The 27,394-nt window shown below is 41.6% G+C and overlaps 1 protein-coding gene across 1 annotated transcript in view; it reads right to left on the reverse strand.

The window, feature by feature from the left end:
* Window positions 1-25,136, reverse strand: part of RFX4 (regulatory factor X4) — an 83,794-nt gene extending 58,658 nt beyond the window's left edge. Inside the window, exons 1-5 of the mRNA XM_024212958.2 lie at window positions 25,056-25,136; window positions 11,757-11,818; window positions 5,717-5,930; window positions 4,736-4,813; window positions 1,828-1,991 (exon numbers count right to left, since the gene is read on the reverse strand). Coding sequence (XP_024068726.1) covers window positions 1,828-1,991; window positions 4,736-4,813; window positions 5,717-5,930; window positions 11,757-11,818; window positions 25,056-25,121 — 584 coding nt within the window. The 5' untranslated portion in view covers window positions 25,122-25,136. The remainder of the gene's footprint in view (window positions 1-1,827; window positions 1,992-4,735; window positions 4,814-5,716; window positions 5,931-11,756; window positions 11,819-25,055) is intronic.
* Between the last annotated feature and the right edge of the window lie 2,258 nt (window positions 25,137-27,394).

The following is a 27,394-nucleotide window of genomic DNA, read 5'->3' on the forward strand; positions in this document are numbered from 1 at the left end:
GTGTTTGGTGGTTTCAGTTTGGGGTGGTGGGGAGGAAATCAGCCTCAACCTATTCAACTGTCATAAAAAAAAATCATGGTCCTACTCTCAGTCATCACTTTAAGGAACAGTAGACCCAAGATTAGAGTTTTGAGCTCTATTGTGCCCAGCCCTGCATGGGTACACAAAGGTGGAAGGGGGAGGACACACAGAAGCTTTTCCACTCCTTATGGAGCCCCTGTGTGGGGACTGGGCTCAACTCATTGGATGTAGTGCACAGCCAGTTTCCTGTGGATACTAGCTACTCACACTGCGGCAGGAAGAGGTGTGTTGCAGAGGACATGGCCATGGTCCTGCCTTCCTCCACATGGGCTATCTTAGAAGGCTGGGCGTGGATGGGAGTGCTTGATGCCCCCACTGAAAGGTTGGCTGTGTTGACACTGCAACATTTGTTCCCAGGGAATTCCGGCTGAGTCAGCAAGATTTCCTCCAAGGGCTTCCATTGCTGTGTCTCCATTGCTGCGAGACCCTTCTGCACTCCCTCCAGTGTGGGCCATGGCTTAACAGCCACAATCTGGCCCTTTATATGCATTACAAAAGTCCATATTCACACTCAAGTCTCTCCTTATTTGCTCTGAAAGAACTAAGCAGCTTGAAAAAAGGGCTGCTATGCAATTTAATCCTTCCGATGAAATAGATTGGGGGGGGGAAGGAGAGGGAGCTGAAGTCTGCAAAAACTTGCAAGATTTAGCAAAGAAATCCATGCTTGTACCCTGTTCCTGGTTGCAGACAGATACTTTGCATCTACTTAACAAACCATACAATCTGAACACTGCACTCTAGTTTAAGTAAGTAGAACAAAAGCCAGAAAACATTTGGTGTAATTAGAGCTACAATAAAATGTAGGTGACCAAACGTACGGTGCAAAGAGTGAACACTCAAAGCAATAGTCTCAACAAATTGTTAGCAAATCTTGTGCTGAATTTTGTCAAATAATTTTGAATATTGAACAAATTCATAAAAATCTAAGTCTCTTTTCAGAAAATTCACAAAGAGAAAAAGAAGCTACATACACTGGTTGAATAAAACTTTCTGCAGTTAATTGATGACCCTAACCCTGCTTTCTCTATGTAACAAAACTCCATGGACACAAATGAATTACATGTAGGAAGAGAACAGACAAGATCTGACATGTAGATCAGAAAGGAGAATTTAGCTCTCAAACTAGTGTGGAAAGGTTATGCATCTTTCCTGCAGAGATAGGCCGTGTGGGCCTGGTTCTGGACCATGTGAAGAAAGTCACCCCCAAATGGGCACAATCCTATCATGCCCACTATAGTATTTAAATGCATCCATGTTCTCTCAGAGGTCAGCCTTACACCCAGCCCCCACACACATTCTAAGTGGAAGAACAATTTGGGTCAGAGACTGTGACAGAGACTAATGCTTGGATTTCTGCAGTTGTGTATGCATTTGTGCATATACAGGTAGACCATACTAACTACTCTTGGAGCCATAACTCGGAATATTGAGCTCTCAGTCCTGGAGAAGTGACTGATACAGCCTCTCTGAAAGTTTTCAAAGGAGGCATAATGAAGGCATTCCACTGCCTATAGATTTCTGGTTGGCATTCGTTCACATGCCAGCTTCAGTCTGACCATTTATATGCTATGAGACATTTCTATCTATCTTTAAACTCATTTAAATTGATTCTGACCTGGATTCAGGAAATAGGAAATATGTAGGGAAATTATGCTTTTTAAGAACTGCACCAATAGTGAAAACAAATCCACACAATCAACAAAAACAATTCAAACAAAAACTGTCAATACTGCAGAACATACTAACCTGTCAGGTAATGCTTGCAGTACTGTTGGCATCAAAACTCCAGAAATAGCTTTGTACAATATTGAATCACAAACCCCAACTATATTTACTACAGTGGAAGAACCCAATACAGGAAGCATGTGAGGCGGCATCCCTTGCCAAAAGTGCAGAAGAAAACTTTGAACCTAGAATTACACACACACAAATTATACATGGCAAATATGATTTTCTTCTTAAATGATCTAATTCCATATTACTGATATGGCACCATAATTGCACGCGGTGCTGCACAAAACTCACACGACAGAGTCCCTGCCTGGACAGGCTTCTGCTGTAACTTAGATAAACATGGTACATCATAAGATAAATGCCCAGGAGGATAAAGGGGCATTGCCATGGGGAGATCAGTTTAAGGAAAGCTTTTGCCTTAGCAGACTGCACGGGTTCCATGCATGCCACGCAATTTTTATTCTCCACCAGCAGGCACAATGAGTGCAGCACCTTGACTTCCACATATACAGCCTGATTTTCTACAGCTTGCACCTTACGTAGCCATTTATATATGTGCAAAGTGAATGCCAGGAGGGGGCTAGAGCTGGTCAAAATACGGGAAGTATTTTCCATGGACATTTTTGGAAGGAACAAAACATGTTTGGTTTTTTGAAAGACATTTTCTGTTTTTTTTTTTTAAAATTGAAACTGAAAATGTTTCCACTAGAAAGGGAAAGGCGGGGGAGAGAAAGGAGAGAAATAGGGAAGGAGGGGAAATCTATTTTCAGTTTAATTAAAAAAAAGTAGGTGGGAATTTCAGCCAAAACAGACATTTTCTGTGAAAATTTTCATTTAGGAAAAAAAGCCATTTTCCATGGAAAAATACTTGATGAGTTTTAGAGCAATCAAAACACTAGCATTCCAATTTGATAGCATTTTAGACCCACTTTGCACTGATGTAAATGACAACACAAAGTGCAAAGCAGCGGAGAATCAGGCCTGTAAAAGGTATAGCCATCAGAGGTGCTGAAAAGCAATCAGATTTCCCAATGAGATATTTGACTAAGGAACTATTGTGGAGCTGAACCTGCAAATTCTCCTATATATATGCTTATTCAGTGCCACTGAAGTCAATGGGACTAGAACAGGGGGTATTTGCCTTATATAAGCTGTATGTCGGTTTTACTCTCATTAAGAAACTGCCTTGATCCCTATTTGAAGATGGGTGATTGTTAACAGGGAAGCTACCAATGGAAAATATTAAAATGGGAGAGTGTTCCTATTTCACTTGAGTAAATTAAAACATCTAGACTGGATGTAATCGTTTAAAGAGCCTCAGCTTGAAACTGGAAAAGTGTGGGGAATAATGCAGCATGAGAGACAGGCCTAGGGAATTCTGCCCACACTCTGGCTGGGATGTTCAAAGGGGCCAACCCGAATAGTTGCCCAGCTCCCATTGACTTTCAACGGGAGTTGGGTGTCTTGATTTTCTTAGGTTCCTTTGCAAATTCCAGTCTCTGTGCATTCAGACTTATTTCCCTTAACTAAATACTTTCTGCAAATTACTTTACACATCAAGAACTGCAAACTCCCAAAATTGCTGAACTATAACAAATGGCTAGGTAGCAGTTCTGCAGAAAAGGACCTAGGGGTCACAGCGGACGAGAAGCTGGATATGAGTCAACAGTTGTGCTCTTGTTGCCAAGAAGGCTAACGGCATTTTGGGCTGTATAAGTAGGGGCATTGCCAGCAGATCGAGGGATGTGATCGTTCCCTTTTATTTGACATTGGTGAGGCCTCATCTGGAGTACTGTGTCCAGTTTTGGGCCCCACACTACAAGAAGGATGTGGAAAAATTGGAAAGAGTCCAGCGGAGGGCAACTAAAATGATTAGGGGTCTGGAGCGCATGACTTATGAGGAGAGGCTGAGGGAACTGGGATTGTTTAGTCTCCAGAAGAGAAGAATGAGGGGGGATTTGATAGCAGCCTTCAACTACCTGAAGGGGGGTTCCAAAGAGGATGGAACTCGGCTGTTCTCAATGGTGGCAGATGACAGAACAAGGAGCAATGGTCTCAAGTTGCAGTGGGGGAGGTCTAGGTTGGATATTAGGAAACACTATTTCACTAGGAGGGTGGTGAAGCACTGGAATGCGTTACCTAGGGAGGTGGTGGAGTCTCCTTCCTTGGAGGTTTTTAAGGCCCGGCTTGACAAAGCCCTGGCTGGGATGATTTAGTTGGGAATTGGTCCTGCTTTGAGCAGGGGGTTGGACTAGATGACCTCCTGAGGTCCCTTCCAACCCTGATATTCTATGATTCTATGAAAGGCTATGTAAGTGCATGACCAGAAAGTTCTCAGACTAAGAAAAATAGGTTGCAAATTTGTGGGGGTGGTTTATATACTGAAGCCAGTCAAACCTATGTGATGCCTCAAACTGGCTGCAATGAATCAGTCTGACTCTCATATCCAGAATACATGCCCATTCCTAGCAGATATCCAAGCAAACAATGGTAAGTGTTACTAGCAGCACAGGGCTATAACTGGGTAATGGTAAATTTATACTGACCATTGAGAAAAATTCCCTAAGATTGATATGTTACTGTATAAAGACCTCCCTAGGAAAGTGATGGAAGACTCATTTCTTGAATCACACAAAATTGGACTGGCCAGCACTTAAAGAGTATACTGTAGGGGCCAATCCTGCATTGGAGGAGGGGTAGACTAGATAATTTAGTAGATTTTTTCTCTAATTTATGTGATGATATAAATAAGAGTTATCATGTATAAAGCACCATATATACACTAATGTAAATAGTCTCTATTATTTACAAAAATGTACCAGATAATCTATAATTTGAAATATCACATTCAAAATATGCTCCAGAAGTCCTAGATACATTAAATGTTATTAAACTACAGCTCTTTTCTTTCTCAGCATACCTCATCAAAGTTGGCTCTTATTACAGTGTCTAGTATCCTCTGACAGTGAGTTCTGTACATCATAATAAAGGTAGAAACCTGAGAAAGAAAAGGAAAGACACACGAAAGATCATTTTACTTTAAAAAAATATCAAATCAAATTTAAAAAACTTCTGCTTTAAAAATGACTATCAAAATACACAGTACAAAAGGAACATGGGGGTTTCCCTCCATATATAATTGCAAAAAATACTAAAATCAGCTGAAGTGATGAGTTCAATTAGATAACTGTTAGGAACAATGCAAGTCTTAAAGCTAAATTCTCCTTTTTGAGACCTACAGAGGCTTCCTTGATGGAGAGTCTGCAAGTATAAAATGAGCAAAAAAACCTTGATGAGATCAACAGGAAGAACATAGCCCTTAATTAGGATATATAGAACCCTATTTATTTTGTTCAGTTTACATATTTACTAAACACATGAATAGTGTATGCAAAGTAGATCAATCAAGGGTCAAGACATTTTGCCATATGCACATATAAGATTTCTTTCACTTTCCAGCCCACAGGAAGGAGAAATGTAGTAAATACACTCTTTCCTCAGGAAAGTGTTATAATAGATTTCTTTCAGCTTGCAAACAAGGGAGTTCAGACTTTGTAGATGATATAGTCGATTACAGAAACAGAGGCCTAGAATATTACAATTGGTGACATAAACAGATACCCGTTGCTAACCCTTTCTTACTGTATACACTGTGTCTACAGAATGAGTTTACATTGAACTCAGAAATGTTGAAGAAAAAAAAAGCTACAGTAGATTTTTTGTCAGACATTTAAGTGAGAGAAAAATACGTGCCCCTAGCATATGGAGCAATTAAGTCCCTCATAAATAAAGCCAAGGCATTATTAAACTCACTGTTTTTTAAGACCCTTGTATTTTAGATCAACCTTTCATCAACAGGAAAAAAGCAAGGCAAGCCAAAGAAATATTTCAAAAGCGTTACCTTCTCCTCTGGCAGACTGGCTGGCAGATTTAGATCTTTGACATTTGGAAACTCTGGCAGTAACGTTCCAAGTTTGGATCGTGGTGAATACGCCACTGTCTGTTTGGTTACTTCTTTTTTTCCTGTTTCATTGACCCAGGCTGCTCCTTTCTTAGAATACATCACGTCATAATACTGAGAGCTCTCTTTCACTGCAATGCCATAGTAATGGTACCTGATACATGAAGATACACATTTTATAATCAACCTATTCATATAGCATACAAAAAAAGGGTGGGAGGAGAGAAAATATGCAATTGCTGGTGGTTTCTCTTGCAAAACAGATGTGTGCCTGTGTACATTTGGTGCACAAGCACCGATTTAATGGCAGAATGACATTGTAATGCATCAAGTTTCGAAATATCAATCCTGCTGGTAAAAATAGCTCTAATCAGGAAGAGTAAAGCTGGTTTTGCGGTACGGCAGGGAACTAACGGATTGCAACTTTTTGTTTGTGCTTTCTTAAAATCCTCAGCTGTAGCTTAAAGCTACTTGTTGTCTAAGCACTTGCACTAGAGCTCTGCAGCTGATCACTTTGCTTAGCTATGAGCAGAGACAGAGCGCCAGACCAACAGGACTAGCCCCTCTGCTATATTTCCAGCTCCCTGATTCTCAGGCCACTGAGTGCTGGTTGGATCCTGGGGAGCAAAAGTCTTTATCACACATAGAGCTGATTGGAAAACTTCAGATGAAACAAAATTTCAAAGAGAAACATAAAAAAAGCATGGCACAAATTGGCAAATCCCAGGAATGTAAATTTCAGGATAAAGTTGATTGCAGCTTGGATTACTATCCTCATTAGGCTGAGACCAATGAGGGCTGTTACATGACAGGATAACACCACCTGTGCTACAATACATAGGGAAAACAGTGTAGGCTTAACACTGTTTTTACATCACTGCCAAACTGAATCAGCCCTATCACTGTAAATTTGTGCTACAGTTTAGTATTATCATAGATGATAATGGGACCACTCATTATCCAGTCCAATCCCCTGCATCAAAGCAGGATGGACCATATGATTCTTTCCATCAACTTGCCTAACCTTGACCACAGCAACTCAGCCATCACTACCGCATTGTGATGATTATGAAAATAGACAATGTCACACAAATACCCTTCTCTTGAAACATTCATTCACTTCTTTGTTTTTCCTAGAGAGAGTTGTCTGGCATCTTCATGTCCTCTCATAGGCCTAGTGTCACAGACACCTTCTGGGGCGTGGCTCCTCTGGGAGCCCATCGGTGATGCTCCACTGGTCAACCAAAAGAGACTCACTTGAAAACAACATTAGACTGAGTGGGATTTTCAAAAGCCCCGAAGTGACTTCTGAGCACAAGTCCAATTGGCTTTCAATGGCATTTATGCTTCTACATCACTTCAGCACTTTTGAAAACCCCTCTCCATTCCCTAGTTCCCTTTAAGGGCTTAGGGCAGACCCCAGATTCCACGCAGGACAGCAGACTACCAGACTAGTCCTAACTACAGCTGGCTGAAATTCAGGATTTCTGGTTCAAGGGAAATTTGACAGTTAGAAATCTGATTCAGACCGAAACCAAATTGTTCAAAGTTTCCTGTGTGAACTGAAAATTCGGGGGGTGGGGGGGAGGGGGGAAATGATTTTGGAAACACCATGTGTGGCTTCTATAAGCAGCAGGTAAACTGACAAGAATCATGTCAACTTCATTCAGCAGCTCCCAGGGCTTCCAGGATCTGTGGTTATGGGGTGGCTCCACCCACAGGAAGTCCTGGGAGTCAGCTGGGATCCCCCAGAGCAATCCACACAGTGGGGCTGCCCCAGAGCCAGACCTTGGAAACACATGTTCGCCGGCAGCCTGCCAGGAAACCAGGCAAGGATCCACCAGAACTCTGCTTGGGACTTAAGCAAAGGTCATTGAACCTGAGACATTTCCAAACAATAGTTTGGGTTTGACAAATCAGCATTTTCTGATTAAACTTGCATCAGAAATTTCCCAACCAGCTCTAGTCCTAACCCTGTTCCCCATTTAAGATGACAATCTTGCATTCCTGCTCAGCTACCACCTGCTGTACACACTGATGTGCTCCATTTATTATATCATAAGTCAGATCCTCTCAATGGCTCTTATGCTGCGTAAAAGGGCTGTAGCAACCTAAAGGGGCTCTAAAAGCCCTGGTTCCAGCTGGGGGAGAATTTCCCCCAGCACAAGCACTGTGGAAGACAACCATAAAGCTGCCTTCTGAGAGCCTCCTGGCAAGCCCTGATGAGGGGGGCATGCCAGAGGTGGGACTGAAGACAGGAGGGGCATGTTGGGGGCAAGGCTGCAGCAGGCAGCACTGCAGGCTGCCATAACCTAGGCAGGGCCCCAGCCCCCAGGATCAAGAGGGCACGAAAATGGATTAAAGCCACCTTTGACTCCGCACCCCCTGTGTTCTATCACTAAATTGTTCCTTTAGGGCTAGATTCTGATTCTTTTACTCACGCTGGGTAGCGCTTTACTCCAAAGGTAACCTCATTGACTCCATTAGGACTATTCACAGAGTACACACTATTCACCATGAGTAAGGGGATCACAATCTAGCACAGTCAGTTTAATTGCTGAGTTACTGGGGAAATGTAGGTGGCATCATATGAGAGGCCTTTCCCTCTAATAAATTCAGCAACTCCCAGAAGCTCAATTTGATCTCAGCTATACCTGTTTCAAAATCAAAACCTGAACAAAAGTATGGAGAATTTGATAGTGTTTTATTCTGTATTATTTCATTCCTGGCATATTTCACTTAGCAGTACACTACAAAAGAGGGTTTTTTCCCCCAATAGCCTCAAAATCAAAGAAATGGCAATATTCAAAATTAGTTTATTAGGATCATTGCTCCAAAGGACAAAAACTCTAAGTGCGCTCTGCAAACATTCTTTTCTAACTTTTCCTATCAGTTACCGTGGAAAAAAGTTAAGCCAATGGCCAGCATATGACAGGTTGAGCTTTAAGTGAATAAAAGGCCGACCATACACAAACATTTTTACAGCAGAGGGGAATGATTTTTCCTGTCATGGGCTGAGTACCTGCAGTACTCCTTCAGTGAAAGAAATAAAATTCCCTGCACACCATGTAGTTTCCATTGGGAAAAGTAACCTCTTGTTCATATAATTGAAGAGTTTCAAGCTACAGTACCATACAGAAAGAAATCAGCTTTTATGTATCGCTGCCTTCTCATGGCTCACCTGTTGTGAAACTGTTTTTAAGCTCAGTGAGATAGAACACAGCTGCGTTCTTACAGGCAATAAACCCTGTTGCAAAGAAGAAAGCTGCTCGGCTGATGACCAGAAGCATAGTGACATTGTAGCTCTGAACTTCCTAATGTTACTTTTTTCTATAAAAAGACTGAAGGCAGAACAGTGTGAAGCTAGATAATCTTAACCACTGGTACATCTGGAGTTCCGTTTGGCAATAGGTGGGTAGTGGCGTGAAATGATATTTGCAGCAATTTGTCTGCCCAATTGTTGAGAGGGAGACAGATGTTATCTTTTAGTTCTTTAGTAATTTCTCTATATAACATTTCATTTGAATGTGATTGGATATTTTTGAAAATAAAAATAGAACTCAGTCAGAGCAGTACTGCATTTGGCAAAGACTGTGTTTAGTGTGATGGACTGTATTGTGTGCATGTATATCTTTACCTTTAATTGGATAAAATCAGAACTACTCATCTGGGTGCTGTGATCCTTACACTGCTAACAGCTAAAAGAGACCTGAAAGAGTTGAATTCCACCCCTCCTATGCTGTGAAATTTTGAGGGGCCAAGACATCCAGCACAGTGGTAATCATGAACTCCCTATGTGGCCGTGCATTTGTTTCTATGCTGGCTGTCTAAAACCCTGTAGATTGCTCTGGTTATTTTGTTGTTTGTTTTGCCTGCCTTTCCTTATCTAGAAAGATGGTTAAGGTCAGATGTTAGCAACAACCCAGGCCAAGTCTGAACAGCATAGGAATCTTACTGGACAATCCAGTGAGATGACACATAGCCACTGGATATCCTACTGACACTCCCACATCACCAAGAATGGATCCTGTAAATATTAAAATAACCACGTCTACCTGGAAATGCACCCACATAACTATGTAATGAGTTGGCCTGTTCAACTGGATGCTATTCCTGAAGGTGTTCCCTCTGAAAGGCAGTATTATTGACTGGAGTGGCCAAATTTATTGGCCAAATGCTGCCCACAAAGTTCTACAGCAGGACTGTGGCTATGACCAACTTTAAATGTGAAAATATGCCCATACCTCTGCATTAAACAGGAGTGTAATTGTGTAATTGCTATCTATTTCTGTTTATGCAAATTAAGCATGGAACTGGGGCTCCTGGTAAACTGCCAATATGGCTTCCTCAAATGGGTCAGGTTTGGGTGTCCCCATTATAGCACAAGTGAATTGCTAGTTCCAGAACTCAAATGACGGAAGTACCATCTTCTAAAGGCAATTGGTATTATTGACAAACATGGTAGCACTCACCCTTTCCTTTCAGCTGAAAAGCAATTAACCAAATGACGTTGCAGTTAACACCAGTGTGAGATAGTGTACAGTTGCATGGCATGCTACCCAAACCCAAACTGTCACATCTTCATACATACTGCCCTTGCTGAACCAGTGCACAAATCATGTCCATTTCTAAACCTGGCTATCTTGAGCCCTCCTGGCCTACAATTTTTTGCTCATGTGCAGCTGGACTAGCCCATCAATTTCATGTCAATATTATTTTGGGTTATTAACCATTATGATAGCTGGGCAGAAACACATTGGTCTTTGGGATGAGATCTCACTTTTGAAACTGTCTGAGGGTTCTCACTCTGGAAAAAGAGTTTGGTTACAAAACACAGGAAATTCTCACAAAAGTTGCCTCAGGGAGACAGTGGTGGGTTGTTGTACAGTTAGTTTTGATCTCAGTGAAGAGAACCTGCTAGAGACACATCACCATGAAACGATTTATTAGAAGAAGGAAGTGAAATCAGATTTTAAAATGGTATTTGATTGAATATCTTTCAAATGTATGAGTTATTGTTGGTTTCTATCCTTAATATATGTTAATATATAGGTTTAATTATTATTTTATATGTTTTTCTTATTGATTAATAACATTGTGCTTGTAGGCTTTATGTGGGAATGAGAAGTTTTACCAACAAAATGTTGCAGCCATACTAGTTAGGGCTTTCATTTTATATTTTACAAATTAAGGGTCAGATCTGGCCAATATGTGGACCTCCAAGGAAAACCTAGGTATTGCAGGGAGTGATGTTGCATTCACTCTTCTTCCTGAATCAGTATAGAACCAATTCCTGTGATGTTAGGATGCACTTTACTCTGGAAATTTCATCTTTTGGATGAGACAGAAAACTCAAATCCTGACCACTTATGGTTATTAAAAATCTCATCTTCTCACAAGAGCAGAGGGTATTAACTCCAGGTTCCTGGCCAATTTCCAGTTTGGACAATTGGATTCTTTCTACCTAATTTCCCTCTAGAATCTCTTTTTGATATAGTGTTCTGTCATTTATGTCCTAAACTGTATGCTATTGAATAACTGCCACATTGCACCCCAGAAATGGTTACATTTCAGTGGTGGGTGTGAAGATCTCAAATAGTGTATGAAGTGCTCTGGAACCTTTTGGCAAGAAAGGTGCTATATAAAATGTATATGAACCATAAATGATATTATAACTCTACAAAGTTTCAGAAAGTTAGCACAGAATGGTGAAATAAGTAAAAGATGCTCTTTTAGACTATTTATAAATGACCATAGTTATTACACCACTAAGAGAAAATATTACTTGGTAATGGCTTCCAAGGCAACAGAAATAGAAGTCAATAGGAACTCCACAGTAGAATCTTCAGGCAAAATTTGGTTCTAAAATGCTACAGGGAAAAATTCATCCCTGGTGTCATGTCCCTATCTTCACTGACAGGAAGCCATGGCAAAATTTGGCCCTGGGTGAGAATGTGAAATAATACTATACTATGCTCACTTTGACTGGCCTCTGGTTCCGAGTCTTCTCGTTGTTAACTGTGGAAATTGTTGTCGTATTATCTGCAAATAAATACAGTGACATGTTAACAAATCCAAAAAAATCACATATGCCAATACTGTATTTTTAATATAGCCTGTTTTGGGTAGCATGAGGGAAAGGAAGAGAAATTGTATTGAACGTACACAGGGGAACCACCAGAAATTTGTCACCTAGCATGCACAATCGCACTCACCCTGCAACGGCGCGTAGGCCCAGTTCCTCATTCCAGTTTGTTGCAACTTGGTGCCCAGGATCGCAGCGCCACTCAGGTTTGGCCTGGTGCCAGGTCGCAACGCCACTCACTGAAATGGGGTCCTGCGACCCTCCATCATGATAGGTTGGACCCACGGCCTCTCTGAGTGGCAGTGCAACCCTGCATGCTGGGTCACAGCACCACATTGGGGCGCCGGGCAAGCTGCCTATTTTCCCCTCCCTCTGGGCAGCTGTACCCCCCCACACACACACATTGGCACCCCTGCCAATGGTATGCACCATGTGTAGCAAACAGAGCTGTGGGCACCACTGCACGTACATGTAAAGTGTGACAGGAGAAATCTGACCAAATTAGCTTTTTCTAAAAAATGATGTATTAATTTAATCCCTTTACTGAATGAGGCAAAATAACAAATGAAATCCAGAACAACTCCATTCACTTAAATGAAGCTCCTCTGAATTTATACCAGAGTGAAACATGATTCATAAACTCTAAGGGCACAGTTCTTCCCTTAAGCTTAATGAGAGTTTCACCTAAAATTGGGTGTACTATTAAAGTTGCTCATATATGTGTTTGCAGGATCAGGGGCTTCATGAAATCGATGAAAGCCATGTACAATTAATTGAAGACAAAGATAAAAGGAGCTGTTCAAACAGAAGAAAATGTCAATTAAAGATTAATTAAATAATATGGACTTTTTCCATAAAGTTGTATTTTACCACAATTGGTATCAGCAATCAATATCTAACCCTGACTGATCATCAAAAGCTCTGGAACGGGCATTTGGATCAAAGGTGTTTTATAAAGATTATTACAGTAGCACATATTTAGCTTATTCTTCACACATATTTCTTGCCAAATCTACAAATGGTTTTCCTTGTGCAACAGATAATCGATTTGTGTTTGTTTCTCAGAACCTTGCACACACTTTGGCTTATGTCAAAAATGCTACGTATGTTCACACTCACTAGCCTGTTCAGCTTTAATTTCTGGAGCAAAACTTCAGCAAACAGTAAAACACTTTTGTGGAGCTGTGAAAGTTCAGCCTAGCTGTTTGATAAATGAGCAGACGGGCAAGCAGCCCCTCTTTCTTTTTTTGTATGGATTCAATGAAGCCTGCCTAAAGAACACCACATGCTGTTCCAGCTACTGATCTAACATTCCGCAACATCTCAACCTTCCAAATTCCCTTTAATTACACATTAATCCCACCCCTCTCTCTTTCAGTTTCTGCAGACAAGGTTGGGGGCTCCACAGGGCTGTGGGAAAAAAGGCAGTGTTGAAGAACCACTTTCTGGGGATTTTTTTCCTTTTTTTCTTTTGGTGGTTGCTGTCACTCAGAATGTACCATTCCACTCCCAAAGTTGAATATTACAGCAGTAGATTTAAACGCAAACTTACTCTATTTTACTTTTACCCTAATTTTTCAAACCCCCCCCCCTCCAAAAAAAACCCAATGGAATAACTTTCAAAGTCTGTCAAGTGCTGATTAAATGTTATAGTGAACATTGTAAATGTTACCTTATGAACCATATGCTGTGGGAGTTCTTGAAATTTAGAAATCAGACATTTCTACATACCGGAGCAGAAATAATCAGGAAAAGAGAAGAATAAATAAAAGCAGAAAATCAGCTCATTTTCCCCCCCCTCCCCCCCCCCCCCCCCCCAATCCAGTACCTTAAGCAGTAAAATATACTTTCTGGAGCACTGCTGAAGTGTGTGTTGCTTATAACAATATTCTGCATAAATTATTTTTTAAAAAGTCCTGCAAAACTTTAAAGGAAAATTCCAGGATTTTTCCAGCAAACATTATGAGTGTGTGGGTGGGTGGGGTGTAACTTCAAGCACAACAAATGTTATTTAAAAAATAACTGTTATTTTCAATGTTTATATTTATATGGTTATAGAGGACTTTGTTCTAACTCCATGGATGGAGCTAGTTCCCTGCCAAGAGGCAGGAAGTGAGGCTGAGTAGGTTGGGGAGAAGCTCACTGTCCATTGAAATCAATGGGAAAAGCAGACATGTGTGACTGTTGGTTTTAAAGTGTGTTTCCACTCTGAAAAGTGACTAAAAAACAGCAATATGGGGTTTCATGTTTCTTGACTTTCAGTGACTAACAGGGAAAATTTGCTCTTTTTATAAGTAAAGAGATGCTTTTTTCTAGCTGTCAGAACTGAAAATTCAACTTAGGATCTGAAAATTAAGCTAGGTTCTTTCCTTCCCATCACCAGTAAAGAAGATTCTGTGGGGCGGCTGCACAGATACCAATGAGGGCAAGATCTGACTCTACCATTTGAACTTGCTTAATAATTCTGTTGGTGATGTGTGAACAAGAATAGAATCCAGCTGCCTTCCCCATGGCGATGTTGGCTCTGCAGTAGCAACAGAGGTAAAAGATATCATGTGAAATCGTACCTATACTGGAGTGAGTGGGAATTTGCCATTGATTTCAATGAGGTCAGACTTTCACCCCATATGTCCCTAAAGTGAGCAAATATAAATCTGAAAACATAGAGAGCTCTGCTGAATAAGGAGGTGTCATTTTTACATTGTCACTTATTAAGACTAAAACCACATTTTTACACTAAACTTTATTTTACATGAAGTTTCATTTGGGATTTTTAGGAAGATGGGGCCCAGGAATTTCACATGAAGATAATCTCTGCTCTCAATACCACCTCAGGAACCAGTGCTCCGGTGATTTCATTCCCTGCTTAATAACTTCAGCTCTGTTCTTTCATATGTGCCTTGGCTGAGTCCTGGTCTTTCCTTCTTATAAGAGGGAATCTTGTGTATTTTCCTGTGAGCTATTTAAAAATCTCCCTCATCATTTTGTAAAACAATCACACAATTAAACAGTCATACCTGATGCTCCTATTAGCGAGTGCCTGGGATTTAGATAAGGCAGGATTCATTACTTCCTAAAATCAGAGCTGTACATTTTTCTTCTCTTTTGAACTATTACCAAACATCTGCGTTTGTTTAACCCTTTTGACGTTAATCCTGAAATGTGGTTTTATGAAAGTGGACAGAACGTCTGTGTTGTGTTTTAATGTTATCAGTGAGAAGTACATGAGGGACCCTTTTTTCTGTGTGTGGGGTGGGGACAGGTGACCTTTCCTCTCTGAGGCTATATGGGACACCAGAGATAATGGGAGGAGGGCTCCCCTCAAATCATTCTTATACATTTGAGGTTAAACAGTTGCAATGTAACATGCAATATCTATGATATAGCCACAAAAACAACAAGGAGTCCGGTGGCACCTTAAAGACTAACAGATTTATTTGAGCATAAGCTTTCGAAAGCTTATGCTCAAATAAATCTGTTAGTCTTTAAGGATACAGACTAACACGGCTACCCCTCTGATATTATATAGCCATTACATTACGAAGCATTTAATCCAGCGGTACTTTTGAAACCTAGAATAGTTGCCTGAGTAAATCTAATTTAAATATCAAGTTAAATGTACTTTTGGTAACTCTTAAGATGTTGAAATAAACAGTAAACAAGTCATATCTGTGAAAGTTACCAAATGTTTTATAAACAATTATATAGAAAAATATACAAAAAGTGCAGATATCTATATTGTACTCTGCATGTGCCATGTAAGCATCAGCCAGGGATAGCTGCAAAAGATATAACTATGCTGCCGAGGTGCACTCTGCCCTTCTGATTTATGCCATCTGTAATTTCTATTATTGCATCACACATGCCTCAGCAGTATGAGACTCAAACACAATCAGGGTCCTCTCTATCTTTAAAATGAGACGTGTATTGTCTATTCTACCTTTAACCCCTGCACCAGGGGCCATCATCCCTTATCCCATTCACCAGTGAGCTGTGAACTTTCTACTTCCCAATTATTCCACCTAAATTCTTCCCTGGTATGAGGCTCAAAAACAGCTTAGGCCTCAGTCTTCATACTGACAGCTAAGGATGGGAGAGACCAGCCATCTTTGCATTCTTGTGAAGACTCTAGAACTTTTTGGTGTATCAGTTAAAATGTTGTATTTTGCAAAACCTTTTCAAAAAAAGATTCCCCTTCATTTAAACTGTTATTTTTTGAAGGTACATTTAATTTTTACAAGTGTATTTGAGCTAAATGGAAGCCTGTGCTATGCTTTGCAATTCTTTCTACTTCTTATTTGAAAATTATTCTTGCCATGCTCCTAACACTATCAAGGGCAATTAAATAAATTTAGAATATAACAAAAACTAATGTATTAACAGCCCAGAACTTGAAATCTGCGGGAACAAAACAGAACTCCCACCACTAAGATTCAGAGTTCCAGTCTAGAACTCATGATTATCAAATAAGTTCTAAACAAGGCGAGAGAAATTCTCTTACCCCTGCTAATAATTCCTGCCATTCAGGTCTGTCTCCAGTTTCCCCAGCAGGTCCCATCATTCATTGAAGATTGACTGATTAGCTGTGCACTCCCTGGGGCTTCCAATACTGCACCCAGAGCACATTCTTTGCTTGTGTGAAATGAGATACAAAACGCAGTGTGTGCTATTCCCCAGTTTTAGGGTAATTATTTTTATTGCTCTGGTCTAAGACAACTCTGCCAGGGTGGTCATTCTCCTCTTGTTCATTGCAGGGGTGAGCTCACTCTCTCAGAGCTGGGCTATCTGTATTTCCCATTAGTGTTAAAACACGAATCACAAATACTGCTGGTACCTTCAATCCAGGGGTGAAAGTAAGTCCAGTGATTTACCTATACGCTGGGGCCAGCATTGGCCCCCAGAAGGGGCGGGGCCTAGGGCGTAAGAGGCGTGGCTGGGGGAGTCAGAGCCAGCCCCAGCCCACCCTGTAAGTGCCCTCCCCCACTGGGGTAGCAGCAGCAGCAGCCCAGGGCTCCGGGGGCTATTTAAAGGGCCCAGGGCTCCCCTGCTTCTACTGCCCCGGCCCTGTAAATAGCCGCAGGAGCCCTGGGGAAGCGGTGGGGCTCCAGCCGCTATTTAAAGGACTGGGACGGCAGAGACAGCTGGAGCCCTGGGCCCTTTAAATAGCCCCTGGAGCCCCCTGCTACCCCTGGGCTCTGGGAGCTATTTAAAGGGCCTGTGGCTCCCCAGCTTCTACCGCCCTGGCCCTGTAAATAGCCGCGGGAGCCGTGGGGAAGCAGCGGGGCTCCCGTGGCTATTTAAAGGACCAGGGCAGCAGAGACAGCTGGAGCCCCGGGCCCCTTAAATAGCCCCTGGAGCCCCCCACTACCCTTGGGCTCTGGGGGCTATTTAAAGGGCCCACGGCTCCCCTGCTTCTACCGCCCCAGCCCTTTAAATAGCTGCAGGAGCCCTGGGGAAGCGGCGGTGGGGCTCCGGCGGCTATTTAAAGGGCCGGAGCGGTAGAAGCAGCGGAAGCCCTGGACTTTTTAAATAGCTCCCAGAGCCCCGCAGCCCTACCCCAGGGCTCCAGCAGTGGGGCTCTGGTGGCAATTTAAAGTGCCTGGGGCTCCAGGCCCTGCTAAAAACCCCTTTAAATTGCTCCCTGGGGAAGCCGGGCCACCCCAGTATGGCAAACCGGCTCTTGCCGGTACGCTGCACCAGGGCATACCGGCTTACTTTCACCTCTGCTTCAATCTTATACAGGAAAGGTGAGGTTCTCACAAGTGCGCTGCTTTGACCTCTCTGCTCCCATTTAAGTTTTACCAACCACTCCAATGCCAAGTGCTTTTGAAAATCCCACCTGAACCCCCCCCCCCATACATATTCTAGGATCAGTCCCCTAATTATAGGGCATCATGTAGATGCGCTGCCCCAGGAAGAACAGAAGGAACGCATTGTGCTGCAGAGGCACGCCACTGAGATGCAATTCCTCCAGAGCACCCCTTTTCCACTGGTGGGAAGAAGCATGATAAATCAGCCCATTGTAAAATAATACTCCCCTCCCCCTGCATCCATCCAGCTCTGCTGGCCTGTGCATAGTGGGGGAGGAGGCATGACCTGTGCCTACTGCTCACTCCCACCATGCCCACTTATTTGCGAGGGATGGGGGAGGGCGGGAGCATTGGGAGGGTACTTTACCCCTGCTCCCAAAGCTGTGTAATTCCAATGGAGGAATGAGGTCATAATCCAACCCTAAATCTAGATGGTGACATTGAGGATTGCTATGTCCCAGCTGATACTATCGAGCAAGATAAGGCAAGCTCTTTGCACCCACTTTAATCACTAGCCCCTGTTCTGACAACTATCATTGAGTAGGATCTTACCCTGTAAACAGTCCTACTGGCTCGGGCCCTTTAGGGAAGTTTGTGAAGCCCTTGCTTGAATCCAGCTATGTACAAAATCTTCCACTGCAAGAGTTCATCCAGCCCGATGGAATTCGGCCTAATTCACATGTGACACTGCAGCCCATATTCTTCACAGTGATATAATGATGATAGGATTATGGCATAATTATGATGCATTTTGTACAAAATAAGTCATGTGAGGTGCCATTGAAAAGGTTATGATTTGCTGAATATGATTATCCTAGTTGTATACAGGCATCATTTTTGTATCTGAAGTTTTGAATATTGACTATGTATCTGTACTTCAAATGTAGTTACACCTGGGTAACGCCCACTAGACAAGATGCTTTCAGTCTAGATAATAGGTGGGGAAGGGCCTATTCACGGCAACGGGCCATTAGAAAGACCAATAGGCCTTAGGAGAGGCTTATCTCCCACCTTGTGAGCCTTCCTGAGAATGCTACAGACAGCCTGTGAATGATGGCTGCTATGACTCTACAAATGTGTGACCAGGCCACAAGATGCTAGACTCCATCTTGGGATGTCAGTATTTTTCCACAAATTGCTCTGGGAACCAAGTTTTGAAACAAAGAGTTCCTGCCCTATGCTAAAGCTATCTAAGGCAGGGAGTGACATCATCAGAGGCTCTTCATTCCACACACAATAAGACTCCTGGAAACACCTGAGGAACAAAGACTGAACTGGGGGAAGTGCTGGAGCCAGGGTAAAGGGATTTCTAGCATGTGTATGAAACACCTGGGGATTCCAAGCTGTAAGCAAGTGCAGTTTGTCCCTTAAGAATCTGCAGCCTGCTTGTATCATTTCTCAGGGTAAGAATCGACTAATTCATATACCATCTATTGAGTATACTAAGCTTAGTTTGCATTTTTGTTTATTTGCTAGGTAATCTGCTTTGATCTATTTGCTATCCCATGTAATCACTTAAAATCTATCTTTTTTTAGTTGTTAAACTTGTTTTTGCTTTAATCTTAACCAGTGAGCTCTGACTGGAGTGCTTGGGGAAAATCTCTATTTGGTTACCACAAGTGTGCATTGTTCTCTTCACATTCAGGGATGGGCGGACCGGGAATTAAACCCATATACTGCCAAGATTTGACCAGGGCAGGACGGAACTGCACTGGGGTTCCAGGCTGGGAAGCGGGTGGTTAGACAGCCTGCATGTAACTGCAGCTGGGTGTGAATGCCTGTGAAAGTGCAGGCTGGAGGGCTTTGCAGCTTGTCAGACAGTACAGTGTGAGAGGAAGCCCAGGCTGGTGGGTCAGGGGCTCAGAGGTACCCCAGTTCCAGATGGCATGCCCGAGGAACCTGTCACAGCACAATCAAACAGATCGTTGCTTTTTCAAGATTAAAGAACCATTGAACACTTTAGCCCAGACTCTCAGTTGAGTTGTAGCTGCCTGTAATGGCCAGGGTGAAGGTAACTGGACCAGTAATGTCTGTTGGGCCAGGGTTGAATACAGGACTCAGAAGTAGTCACCAAGCAGAGTCAGGAGATGGGTATCAAGGTCAAGCCAGCCTAGGGTCAAAGGCGGGAGTCAGGATCAAGGCAGAGCGAAAAACAAGGTTTGTAGCCATAGCAAGCCAGAATCTGCATTGTTGCTCAGACAGCTCCCTGGGCCAGCTTCCTGGATTAAACAGTTGGTGTGGACCAATCAGGCGGCTGCAGGGTTCTGTTGCTCTGGCCTCTTCAGGAAGTACTTCCTGGCTGTCTTTGCGTTTGCACTTTAAAACCATTGAAATGTGCACATCTGAAAACGGTTGCACATGAGGACAAGCTTGTCAGGAGGATATTTACAATGCACACTCCTGATTAGTACACAGGGCCTAGTCTGTACAGTAACCATTTAACAAGGGCAAACTCATCTTCAGTTCTCTCTCCAATCGATTAAACTAATTCATCTGCTTTAATGAGGGAATCGCATTTCCCTCATCTTTGAGTCCTAAGCCAATTGGCTGTCAGGACCCTAAGGAAACATTACTGGTGAGAAGGCATAGATGTATTTTTATATTTTGCCAAACACATGTACTGTGTGTGACTGCCCTCATTAGTATTGGGCCTGAAGTCTATGGCATGGACAATTGTCACATAAAATTCATTTTTATTAGATATTGTTTCCAGCCAATACTGGGAAGAAAAGAAAAAAAAAAGAATTAGGGGGGAAAAAAGTGTTTAAATTTAAGGATCAGTGTGGTCCACTAGACAAGGTGCTAGCATAGGAGTCAGGAGACTAGTGCTTAATTTGTGCCAGGACTTGCCAGGAATGGGCACCGGCACCTCTAGGCTTGCTGTGTCACTTATGAAAGTAAAAAAAATTGCTTGAGCCCTGGCACCTAATTGCTTGAGCCCCAGCACCTCTTTCATTACCAATTAAGCACTGCAGGAGACCCATGTTCTGTCCCTGGCTCTGCTGCTGAACTGTTGTGTGACCTTAGATACATTTCTGTGCCTGAGTTTCCCCATCTGTAAAACTGAGATAATAGTTACTGGCAGCCTGTATTATAGAGGAGGTCACATTAGATGATCTAGTGGTTCCTTCTGGCTTTGAACTCTGACTATACTGTGGATTGATCATCTAGCAAAGTTTGATTTAGAAACTTTTTCTAGTTGTAAGAATGAAAAAAAATCTTAAAAATATAGAAGGCCTGTTTCTTGTTTACACTAAAGCCTTGTCTACATTAGAAGGGGTTTGCTGGTAAAGCTATATTGGCAAACCCTCCTAGTGTACATGCAGCTTACACCAATAAAAGTGCTTTTGCTAGTATACTTTAAACAGTTCCCCAAATGATATAAACTATATCAGCACAAGGACTTTTGTGCCAGTAGAACTGCATCTACTCAGAGGCTTGTGCCAATATAGAATGTCATAAGAATCAGTGACATTACTCTACTCCCCCATTACATTTAAAAACGTGGGGCTTAATTCTCATTTGCATCCAGGCCACGTTATACCACTTTGGCAGCGTACCCTTTACACTGCCAAGGGTGGTGTACAGTGGCCTTAGTATGAATGAGAATCAGCCTGTAATTTTTCGCATTCTTCTGGATGCCTAGTTCTTTCTTTTTCCCTTTTAAAATATTTATTTGCTGCAGCTGGTCAAAGACGCAGCAGCATCACATCAAAATAACGAAACAATGGAAGGAGATATAGAACCTCCAGGCTGCACAATGGAGTTGCATGAAGAACACTGGGAGGGAGCATAAACCCATCACGAGACACTGCAGAGTTCCCCTTTGGAGACATTCAGGATCTCTGAGACAAGTGTTAAAACAGAGAGTTGGAGGGTGGGGGGAGAGATTACATCTTCAGGAGGAGGGATTAAGAGAGTGAGGAGCATATGGGGTCATGAAAGAAACAGAGGAAGGAAGCGGCTATGTGAGAGGACACTGGGGAAGAAAAGGGGAATGAAAGGGGCCAAGGCTTTAGTTATTGGTAACTTTATAGCAGTGGTTCTAAACCTCCAGTATGAATCAATGCTCACCTGAGATTACTGACAGATTTGGGAATGGATGGAACAGTTGGGAAGATTTTTTTAAATTAAATGTTTGATTCACTGAGTCCTTTGACTTTTTTTTTTTTTAAATGACCCAAATAATGGGGTTTCCTGTATTTCTGCCTGAGAAGTATTTCACAAGCTGAACATTCTCACAGTCAGAAAAAACTTTTCCTCATATGCAGCCCAAATTCCTTTTTCTTACTTGTACCCCATTGGTCCTAGTTAAATGCTTCCCTGGCCCCTCCCATTGCTGCAAGTACCAATCTAACTAATACTGCTCCCTCCTTAGGGTGAAAGCCTGGTTCCATTGATGTCATTGGGAATTTTGCCATTGACTTCCCTAATTTCAGCCTCAGTCAAGGTCTGGCCTTCTTTAATTATTGCTTAGATAAGTTATATGGGTAAAAATGCCAAGCATGCCCAAGGCCTTGTCTTCGCTAGGAATAAAAAAGGGGTTTACTTGTTACTACTTGTTAGCAAACCCTTTTTCCTAGTGTGGATACCCCTTAAGTGCCACTGAGGATTCTGTTAATCATCCCTCTTACACTAATTCTGTTCCTCCATCTCTTTTCACTTCTCTTGCTCTTTTTTAAACTCCCTTTATTTTTGTTTCCATTGTACATGTATGCCATTTAAAGGAGGTTTTAAAGGCACTCCTGAGCTGAAACCTTGAACCCCAAGTCTTGGTCTAGACCAAACATTCATAGCCAAGTCAGAGATCTCCCAAAATGGCATTTATAAATGAAACCTTACGAGTACCGGTGGTATCAGTGCTGGCATATTAATTGAGAAGAAACAGCTGAGTCAGAAGTAGTGTGCTAGGGTTTTACTCATTGCACATGGGTAATTTTTAGCTCAGGACAGAGAGCTCTGTGCTTTAAAACAATCTATTGAAAAATAAAATAAATCAATCAAAAAGCAGGGGCCCTTATGTTTAACATTGCCCACAAAGTTCAAAGTTCATAGATGAATCATAAATTCAGTGAGATTCACTCAAAGGGGAACTGTCCATAACTTCACTAACAGATTTCACAGAACAACTAGCCTCTTTCTCTGGAGTAGAGGACAGCTGCAGTGCACTGCTGAGTCGCAATAAGGGCAAATGTGTCTGGGTTTCTGTTCAGCCAGCTAAATATGGAAACCCTCAATTGGCACCTACTCATTTGTGCCTGGAAGGACAGCCCCACTTCCAAGGCACTTATGGCGCACACACTTTAAAAGTTACTGCGTTTCCAGCTGCCACGCTACAGCAGCGCAATTTGTTAGAGCTCTAGGGGTGTGTCTACACGAAGGGAGAAATTGGCGGCAGAGTCATTGATTGCATGGAGTGACTGTTGGCTTCACTGGTCCTTGTAACGGTTTGGTATCTCCGCACATCAACAGTGGGTTTGACAGAGCCATTTTGCTACAGTCAGATTACTACAGATAGCCTACTGCCTCACCACCATAGCTGTACCAGTGCACTCAGATTCCTGATGTACATATCCCTGTTGCTGGGAACATGGGGTTGGGGGTAATTTGCACACATGAAACACTGCATGATAGGTTGCAGTGAGAAGGCTCATTTGTGTGGGGTCCTGTCTACAATGGAGAAAAACCACTGGCTCAGCTAGAGCTGAGCTAAATCCCTGACTCTAGGTCAGGTGTTGCAACCAGCTGGTAAAAATCTGCATTTGGGACAGCTGCACCTACTTTGCAAGTTCAAGATACTCCAACTAATGCTCTGGGGAAGGGAAAGGGTTTACATGCCTCTTCACCTAATGTAGACATGACAGGAAAGACCAGTGCACTTTGAGAAGTCACGAGTGTGGCCTGATGTTTCAGACAGGCAAACCATGTTTGTTTCCTGGTGAAACAATTTAAAATTTGACAGCTTATGCATCATTTACAGAATTTTTGTAAAGGTAACAAAGGTATAATAAAAATGTTACCTGTGTGCCAAATTTGTCAATCTGTAGAAAATTTGTTACTAATTTCCATTGTTTCTAAATTAGTCATTGGAACAATATTAACCACTTAGTAGCAGTGATATAGCAAATAGGCTGAACAGAAGTTTGAATAAAAATAATTTTTCCATTTACTATATCTAAACAGAACTTTAACACAACATCAACCTAACAGATTAGGGCTTTATAGCAATTAATTCACCAAAATGTTGCCACACAATGGATTTTATTTGCCTCACTAAACTACTTAAATAAACATGAAATACAAAAGAAAAAACATCCTATTAAATGTTTTCTCCTCTTTTGGCTTCTGTGTTAGGAAATAATATGAGCAACATTTTTGATTCTGTAAATATATAGCACTACTGTACAATTAATGTTGTAAACAGTAAATGAGACTAGCTTCGATTGAAATTAGCTTCAGAGTGATGCTTGCAAACTTTTCAAAAATGGTTGGCAAATTTCAGCATGTTGTATCACAAAATACAAGATTTAAAGGTCCAGGGTGTTCTCTTGAATAACTCAGAGGTAGTGTAATATTTACTGGCAGCCTGTATTATAGAGGAGGTGACATTAGATGATCTAGTGGTTCACTTACTTTGAAGTAAAAATTGACATAATCCCATTTTGCAATTAAAACACCCACCTATCTGCAAATTCAAAAAGTAAGAACATCTGGTAACGTTCCAGGTTACTGGGAGCTCCTAAAAATACACTGAAACTCAGTACTGAAATACACAACTAAGATTTATTGATCACATCTGTACTGTGGGTGAAATTCACCACTCACGGAAGGCCAACACAAGACATATAATGGGCCTGGTTCTCCTCTCACTCATGTTAGTGTAAATCAGGAGTATCTTTACTGAAGTCAATGGGCATTCCAATATTTCTGCAGAATTAATGTGCACTTCTGTCCACACTAAGAGTTTTTATGACCTGAATTGCTGCTGTTTAACACTTAAAAATATTGTTATTACTGTTAAAGCAATATTAAGGAATAACAGAATTATTTACACTCTCTTGTATTTGGCTTCCATGTTGCCAATGCCATAAATGTCATTTTGAAGCAAAATGGCTGCCATGAACAGGCAGGTCATAAAAACCATCAATTTTTTAAAATGCATTTTCACTTTAACCATGATGAAAAGCGATCCTGACCTTCCGAGTGTTTAAAATACTTCACATTTTTCTTGGAGTTTTAATACGCACCGTATTCCTTTGATGCATCACCACCTCTGACTTGAAGTGACAGTTTTCCTGAGGCTAGAGCCTTTATCATTTTAAATATCAAAATCTCACCAGAGCAAGGTTCGGGAGCAAGGCTTGTCATTGCAGTTTAGACTCACCTTCCCAAAGCTGGCAGCGTTAACAGGCTGCGTGTCGTTTTTCTCACAGAAGTCCAAATAGTGCATGTAGAGAGCACTTCGAGGAATGCAAACGCCTTCTGCAATCTCATAGTTCTCCTCCAGCCTTAAAAAGCAAATACCAAACAAAGAAAACTGCAAATATGTTGGCTGCCCTGAATTATAAATAGTGTGCAAACCTGCACGTTTAAGTGACTTTCACTTTTCAGTTAACCTCTGTTTTATTGTTACCTCATCTTTCCAATTCACCTCCACCCCATTTGTCTGTATCATCTACCTGTTGCATTCTATCTGATATGTAGATTGTGAGCTCTCAGGGGCTTCTTTGTTACTTGTCTGTACAGTACCTGGTGCCCTGATCCTTGATTAAAATTCCTAGGTGCTATTTTAATAATAAATACTATTATATCATAACTTTAAATCATATGGGTTAAATGAATGAATGCACAATGACAGAATAAAGAAATCACTAAGTGGCAACATTCTGATGCACCCTAGATGATGAGTCCAAGCCAGAATCACCATCAACATCCTGAAATATTTTAAATACTTTCACTTCTATCTGATTTACATAAAGTAAACAGGAGTGGCTAAAATAAAATATTTGCATCAATGGAAGGATCTCCACAGATAATGTTTTGTACAACGGTTTCTTACAGATGCTGATGTACAACACAGGATAAGAAGAATCTACCGAGTGCTGAATGCAACATTAAGATATTGTCCTATTCTCCCTCATAGAAAATAATAATTCCCCACAATGTATTTAATTTTAAACACACGCCCTTTGCCATTAAAACAGGAGACTCTCCATATAACTCAATAATTATAAATCTGTTGATGTGAGACCATGTTGCTTTGAAAGTTATTTTCTGGAGGCTGATCTTTCCCAAAGAATAGAGGCCCCAGTTCAGGCAGGCACTTAAGCACATGCCCAATTTGAAACCCAGGAGTACTCCCACTGACTTCAATGCTCCTACTCACATGTTTATAGTATCTTGCTGAAGGAGGGTCAGAAAGGGTACACTCCTTTTTTTGTTAATTATATTGCTGGAATCAATATTTGCTCAGGAAACCTGGATTTTAAAGCAAACATGGCCCTTAAAGTCGTTACCTGTAAAAGTTCAGATCTCCAAATAACCTGAGTTTCTCTGTTTCGCTGCCTTTGGCAGACCTTCCCTCCATGTCAGTTATTGTGACCATTTGTGACTTCCAACTATTTTAATAAGATATCTGGCTGGATGAATGGAATTGGTTTGTAAGGGCAACATCCATTCTTCCTAGGAATAGGTTTCTACAGGAATATCATCACGGCATCGTTCCCCAAATTCATAGACCTTTAACAAGGCCTCTTTTCAAAACCCAGTGAGTTCATTTCTATACTATAGCTGCTAATTGGCATGTCAGCTTCCCTGACCAAGACAGGACAGAAAGAAAAGCAGTTAATTATTTCTGTTCATATCTGATGAATTTTTCTCTTTTTCTCTTCTCTTTCACAGGGAGTCATTAGTCTGACACTGAAGAATGCTCCATTATACCTGAACTTTTATTTTTTTTAAATGATCAAAAACCCCATTTTGCTCCACTTCTTTTATTTTCCTGCCTTTTATTTAACAACTTTATCATATTTTGAATTCAGCTTCATCCTACAGTATTGTGGAAAGATAATGAACTCAATCTTCTGCCTAATAAATCATTATCAGAAATATATGTGTGTCCTAATAAAGCAATCCAGTAGTTCAGTATGAAAGCTTTTGTACCACTCATGGTATTGCAATAAAAACCCTAATGTTTCTATAGGAAAGACAATTTTATCTGCCCTTATTACTGTTCCACTTTGTGCTTATACACTGCTAGATTAAAAGGGATTATTCTGCATCTGAGTAATGTTTGTAAGTGCTGATCATACGGACTTTTATTTTGAAATGAGAAGCAACAGAATATGCCAAGCTGTTGCAATGTAACTACAATTAATTCCTATATTTATTGATGGAATTACTATGCCAAGGAAGGCCTATTTCTCATAATCCTCTCTTTCCCCCTTTCTTAGTCCTTTTTACATTATTTTGCCACTTATGCCCGATGAGTAATTTATATCACCATTTATGTCACTGCTGAATTTGGCCCAGACTTTCATGGCAGTTGCACATGCTTACACACTAGGCCAGTGTTTCTCAAACTGGGGTCGCCGCTTGTGTAGGGAAAGCCCCTGGCGGGCCAGGCCGATTTGTTTACCTGCCCCGTCCGCAGGTCCGGCAGATTGCGGCTCCCACTGGCCGCAGTTCGCTGCTCCAGGCCAATGGGAGCTGCTGGAAGCGGTG

The sequence above is a fragment of the Terrapene carolina genome, unplaced genomic scaffold (genome assembly GCF_002925995.2).
Source record: "Terrapene carolina triunguis isolate 2854851 unplaced genomic scaffold, T_m_triunguis-2.0 Scaffold247, whole genome shotgun sequence".
NCBI classification, from domain to species: domain Eukaryota; kingdom Metazoa; phylum Chordata; order Testudines; family Emydidae; genus Terrapene; species Terrapene triunguis.